This window comes from Apaloderma vittatum, unplaced genomic scaffold (genome assembly GCF_000703405.1).
Source record: "Apaloderma vittatum isolate BGI_N311 unplaced genomic scaffold, ASM70340v1 scaffold9303, whole genome shotgun sequence".
NCBI classification, from domain to species: domain Eukaryota; kingdom Metazoa; phylum Chordata; class Aves; order Trogoniformes; family Trogonidae; genus Apaloderma; species Apaloderma vittatum.
In genome coordinates, this window is record NW_009708590.1 from 47,746 (window position 1) to 54,181 (window position 6,436).

The 6,436-nt window shown below is 46.8% G+C and overlaps 1 protein-coding gene across 1 annotated transcript in view; it reads left to right on the plus strand.

Moving 5' to 3' along the window:
- Positions 1 to 6,436, plus strand: part of COL26A1 (collagen, type XXVI, alpha 1) — a gene marked incomplete at its 3' end in the record, with an annotated part of 19,744 nt that overhangs the window by 5,923 nt on the left and 7,385 nt on the right. The window contains exon 2 of the mRNA XM_009866612.1: positions 6,086 to 6,239. Coding sequence (XP_009864914.1) covers positions 6,086 to 6,239 — 154 coding nt within the window. The remainder of the gene's footprint in view (positions 1 to 6,085; positions 6,240 to 6,436) is intronic.

The following is a 6,436-nucleotide window of genomic DNA, read 5'->3' on the forward strand; positions in this document are numbered from 1 at the left end:
ACTTAATTTGCCAAGCAAATCCTACGTCTGCATTAGGAAATTCTTTGTATGTGTTTAGTAGCAGGAAACATTGTCGATAAGCTTTGTTTTTTAAGAGGAATACTTCTGTGCACAAAAAAAAAAGTGGATTTCAGCAAGGGAGGTATGTGAGGAGCCTAAGGGTTGTGAGTGCTCAGCTCCTTTGGTAATCCCGTGCCCAAACAAGCAAACTTCCCCTTGATTCTCCATCAGAAATTCTAGTAGAGCTTGAAAAGAAAAATATGATCCCAAGAGAAAAATGACTTTGACTCTTTTTTGGGCTTGCACCAAGGTGAGCCAGGAACGGACTGAGCCCCTTATACTTTCCGGTTGTGCCTCTCTCTTCTTGCAGCTTTTCGTGTAGAGTCCAGCAGAGGAGGAGAGCACACGAGGTGTCTCAGCCTATTTGAGCTGAAGTGCCTCGCTCAGCCAGAGGTGAGGGCTCCTCACCAGGTGAGGAACAGAGAGCTGATCTCTGCTGAGAACAGATGTTACTTTGTCGAGACGGAGTTCATCCCGGGCTGGCCTGGCTCCACTGCTGCATGCCCAGCGGGTGACAAGCAATAAATTGGGCAGAGAAGGATGATGTGATTTTGAGGGTGGAAGATTATAGCTCCGATGTATTTTTGTCAGGTGTTTTAAAGTAGTGATGGGGGATCTGATTTCGCTCTGAGCTCCTTTGCGTACTTTGCTCTGCAATGAGCTCTTGGCACAGCACTGGGGGATGGCTGGATCCTTTCCACTGGCTCGAACCCTTCGGGGTGCTAGCAGTGGCAGGCTGCATGGGCTCACAGCAGTAGAGGGAAATCTCCAAAGTGTAGAAGTATTGGAGAAGCTCCCCAGGTGCCTCAGGGAGCAGTGACCTCGTAGGTCCACTGCCAGTCCTCCCCTCACTGCTGCTTCTCAAACAAAATCTCAGTGCTTTGATGATCTGCTGAACATTGACAGCATTTCATCTGACCTAGAAGGCAAGCCCGCGGTTTTCATCTTCTCTGCTCTGATTCCTCTCCAGAAGATACCTCCTGATGAAACAGTCACTTTTCCGCATCCTCTTTTTTGGAAATCCTGTCAAACTGCACAAAACCTCAAAATACCTTTGCCAAAAGAACATGAACTGCACTACCTGTAGAATGACCAAAGCCTTTGGTCCACAGTTCTGTCTTCCATGCAATGGCTGATGCCATAAACCTTACCTTCAGGGCTACATTGGGTCGCTGCAATGACATCAGCAATTGCTCCCCACATAATTTATCAATATAAGAAAAACTCCTCTATGCACTAATTATTTTGTCCCCTTTGGCCAAAGACTCTAAGATGTAATAAAGATGAAGTCACTTAGTTCTCTCTGGGCACCTGGTTCATCAAATTTTAGTGGACATTTACAGAATGTCTTTTGGCTTTTGAAACCGAGGAATTGCGTCTCCGTTAGAGCCTTCGATTCACAGGTTTCGTATTGCTACAAGAGAGATACGATTCTCCATCAGGTTTTGTAAAACTCCCTGTTTAGCTCCGTGTCTTGATGAATGGTTAAAAAACTCTTAAATTTTGCCAAATATAATTTGCTATAAAGTAAGATATGTCCAACAAGTTATGCAATTACCATTATTAATCAGCTTGTGTCTTTACAAGATCAAGGGAATCTTATTTTACACAGGAATTTTTAGCTGAAGAGCTGGATTCATGCAATTTCTTTCCCTCCTCTTTAGAGAGAGATGGAGGGGAGTTAATTCTGTCAGTGCTTCATGAGACAAGATATCCCCTGTTTATTAATTAATAATATCCATCTGGATTACATCAAATTATTCCCCCTGCATTTCCATGGATTTTTACCCAAAGAAAAAGCAGTCTGAGCCCTGTTGTATCAATTCTGAAATCTTTGGAAGCCCCACTGTTCTTTCCTCGTTTCTAGCACCTACTAGTTACAGGACATCAGGAATGCGAGCAGAGGACAGATGATGGGAGGAGGCTGTGTTTGTGAAATCTTCTTTTGATGTGTGGGAACGACGAAAATAGGGTTCTTGAAAGCCACTACAAGCCAAGAAAAGTCCTCTGACACTGAACATCTCAAGAAGATGAAAACCTTCCTCTTGTTTCCATCGTCCCTGGCCTGAGGTTTTGATCTGATGCAAGAACCGTGGTATGTGTCTGAAGTTTAGAAAGTTTATGCTGGCAGATAGGAAAGGGGGAGGTGGGTTGAGTAAGCTGGGATGGAGCTTGAGGCACACAACATGGATGTCCCTGCTGAGGGCCCTGCGTATGAAGAGACAGGCTCCGAGCCACGGGAGACGAGCCAGCACCCGATCCTCTACAGGGGTGACCCGGCGCCTCTGCGGGACTCGGAACGCCCAGGGCTGAACTTTGGAGGCAATAACCTCTGGCGCTGGCCTGCCAGCTCCTTGGCCGGGGCAGTGCGTCATCCCTCCTGCGTTCCCTTCGCCTTCACACGCCATCTCCCTGACATCGCACCCGTCTCCTACTGCGGCGTTGGCGGGAGACGCGGCCCCGTTTTGGTTCTTTCCAGCTTTCCGACCCAGTTCAGCTGCGTTCGAGAGGTGGGGTCTGGAAACCAGAGACAAGCCCTCATGCCGCTGGGACCTCAGTTGCCAGAGGCTCCAGTTCAGCACATCCAGGCTCAGATTTGGCTTCTTGCTTCCACACGCACAGAAGAACAAAAAGCCCGAGTGCTTTGCTGAGTTGAGGCCGTGGTTCACCTTGTGCAATGCAAGGTGGGGCTCTGCCCTCCTGACAGCCCAGGCTACAGCCACGAGCTGTTTCTCTGTACCTGCTCCAGGTGGGTGACTAACATTGCCCATGGCATCAAGGCATATTTCATTTATGTGATGGCGTTAGGGTGTTTGCTGCCTCCACTCTTCATGAAGGTGTAGCTTTTGCGTTTGAAGTGTCCGTAGCAGCAGAGGTGGACACTGCTTGCAGTAAGGGTTTCCAACTGAAACCCCACTTTTTTTTCATTTGATGTTATCCCTCCCTCTACCTCAACCTTACTGACTAGAAAATACCAAGGCTTTAATACTAAGACTTTAATACATTGCACATTTTGCTAATTTGCTTTCTGGCTGTGAGCCTCTGTGGTATCATTTTCCAGCAGTTTACTCAGAGGGCTAGGAGCTTTCTTTTTTTTTTTTTTGTTTAATGAAAGTGGGAATTCTCCTTGACTCCGGCAATGGCAGCCTTAAGAAAAACAGAACGTGACAGAAAATAGATGAATGGCTCCAATGCTATTGCAATAATGTGCAAGGACCCTGCCTGTGCTATGTGCTGCGCTGGCTTATGAGAGGACACTCCTTGCTGAATGAACTGTGTGTAGTTTGAGATTTTGAATGTGACTAAATCCCTTGTGCTTTTCCTTCTTTAGTTTGGCTCTGCAGATCTCACGGATGTGAAAGCTCTCTACTTTCTACTTTATTTCTTTTGGGCACTTCTTCAGCCCTAATCATAAAAACTAGAATTTCTCAGCAGTTTCGAGTCTGGAGACTTCCTGACCTCTATCGTTTTGTGCTCAGGGAAAATAAACTTGTTACTATGGTTTGAGCCTTAATGACTGCTACGTATATATAGTCAATTTATGAAAGAGCATACTGGGTTATTCTGTGCATGCCTTTAAATCTTTTACAGCGTTTATCAGCAGAGCGCTCATTTAAACCATGTTGTTTTAATGAAAAGGATACCGTTGCCACTGTTCTGTGTTGATTATGTGGTAACACAATTTTATTATCACCCATAAAAATGATTTGGAGCTGTTCCACCCCAGATGCAACCTTCAGCAGAGCTGTGCTGGTGCCGCTCGTGCTGCCCAGGAGGGCCCCAGACCCCTGCGGTTTGCTGGTCTCTGACCAGTGCTGCTTTGGATTTAATATCACCTCTTCCCATAGCGCCACTGGGCTGTGGCAAAATTCTGTCCAAGGCAACCCTTAGCGGTCCATTCCTCATGGCAGGAGCATCCTAACCCTGCCCTGGCTTGCAGACCCTCTAATTTGCCACCTCCAAGATTAATTTTTGGTGCCAAGCACACTCCAGCAACATCCAGGTGTTTTGCTGGGGAAGAAAGGGGATAATGTAATTGTACAAAGTGATGCAGAAAACATCTCTGATGCACACTTGAGTCCCATGTCAGTGGAAGTTAAACACAGTTATGGTCAGCACATACTTAGGTGTTGAACTAATAGCAGGTTTCCTTGAGAGTCTGACAAATAAGTCATTGGGTAAAGGCACAGAAGCGCAAAGGACAGGCTGAACCAATTCCTTCCTTGCCTGGCATCGGAGAAGCCTTTTGAATAAAAGCGTTATGACCTGATTCCTTCTTGTTTTCTTATTACTCAGAAAGCAAGAGTCTGGATCCATGAATAAAGAGCCTTGCAATAAAGGAAGAATTTTGCTTGTTTGCGACAGCTGAGGTTCAGTTCCATTGCACTTAACCCAGCTCCCAGTTTAATTAGTTTCTGATTCACCCCCGTCAGGCCAGAACATTCTGCAGGAAGTTCATCATTTCTGGCGCTGCTGCAATACTGGCTCTCACCGTGCCTTGTAATAAATAAGTGATAAACCTTGTAATAATTGCAAGTTAAAAACAAACAAGCGGAGCCAAGTCACTCTCGTTTATAATTGCAGCGTGACTTCATTATGTAAAGACAACACAGCATGTAAAAGCTGAAACTTCTAGGGATTTAGTGGAAAGTTTGAGCCGTGATCTCTTTTATTTCCCTTATCCCTAAATCGGTATTTGCCTAGGTGGTTTCCAAACAGGCAGAGACGGTACCAAACCATGTCGTTGCGCTCGTTGAGCGGTTTTCCCATGTAGCTTCGTGCTTAGAAAGCAGACTTGGCTGGAGATGCTGGATGCTTGGATCATAACTCTTTCCACCAGGGAAGTAGGTGCTGCCCTTGGCCTCTGTTAAGCTTCTCTCTAGCAATCCGGGTAAAATCCATTTGCAGCAGAACCTGTGGGCTTGGCACTCCGGGTCTGGCTTTGGCTTTTTCAGAGGAAATCCATTAGACTCCTTTGGTTTTCCACCCTTGCTTAGTGGCTGGGAAGACAGAGGAGGATGAAGCATTTAGATTAAAATAGAAAATTTGTTTAAAATTTAAAAAAAAAAAAATCCTGATTTTGTGAAAACTTTAATTAAAAATGTTGATTATAAAGTGCAGTGAATGGTTTGCTTTAATGGCAGAGCCCACCGGGGCCCTCCTTCCCTCTGCTTCTTGCAGGTGTTCGGGTTTTTTTGCAGCCACGTTCAGATTTAACTTCCAGTTTCACACAGGTGGCCGGGGGAGCAGAGCTTGGTGAGCAGTGGTCTGAGTCGTACGGGGAAAACGGGATCACGGTGCCGAAGAGAGCGGGTTGTAAATGGCCCAGATAGCTCAGGGGCGCACAGCGAGATGTGGATTTGTGTGAAGGTTCTATGTTTATAAGGTATAGAAACAGTTGTGAGTTTTAACAATATCCTGTTACTTCTAAGTAGAGGTCTTTGAGGAAATTGCCTGCCTGTTTTTATTTGCTACAGAATGAAAGCACTTCAGCTCTTTAAAAGCTATATATGCTCCCTCATCTTTAGTTTGGCCAGCATTTGTGCTTTGACTCACGCCCAGCACTTATCCTGAGGCACCTCGGTTTGCTGCCCTGGGCATCCAGGGCACAGCCCTTCTCCTTGTGCCAGCCCTGAGTAATTTCTGACCTTAGGAGTCTGGATTCAAGCAGGTAACCTCGCAGTGAAATGCTATGTCCCCTAACACCAGCTCTGGTCCCTAGTTTCATGTTTCTCACCAGGGAGGCAACCCCACGTGAGGCTGAGCCTCTCTGGAAGCAGCAGAGCCCTCTCCAAGGAGGGAGACCCTCTTGCAACTTAACACAGCAGCTTCCTATGCTCGTTACAGTCATTTTCCAGGAAAAAAACACAAACCAAAACCACCATAAAACTCTAATGCCAAAACCCTGTGCTCTGTGATGCAGTTATTCACAGTCCCTGCTGACAAAGAGAGGAGTTTTGAGACCTCGTTGGGATTTGAGACCAGCCTGCTGACCTTGTTTGCCTTTCCCACGTCCTCCATCTAGATCCTTCTCCTGGAGGCTGCGGAGCGAAGCCCCCCCTTGGAGAACAACCTTCCCATCACGGGGACGACCGCCACGTGGTACGACGATTTGCTACCGGATGCCTTTCCCCTGCTGAATCCCGGCACTGTCCTGAGAAAAACAGTGGGATCCGTCGGTAAGCTGTGCCTGCTCTTCACCGAGTCACCCACGATTGCCGTAGGGTGACTAAAAAGGAGTCAGTGCGGTGGAAGCTGCAAGGGAGAAGGGTCAGAGGGGAACACTGACAGCTCCTTTTGCGCTTTGGTTTGCCCCCTCAGCAGGGACACCGTAGCTTTGGTTTTTGGAGATGCTCACTGCAAGGTGGGGTTGTGC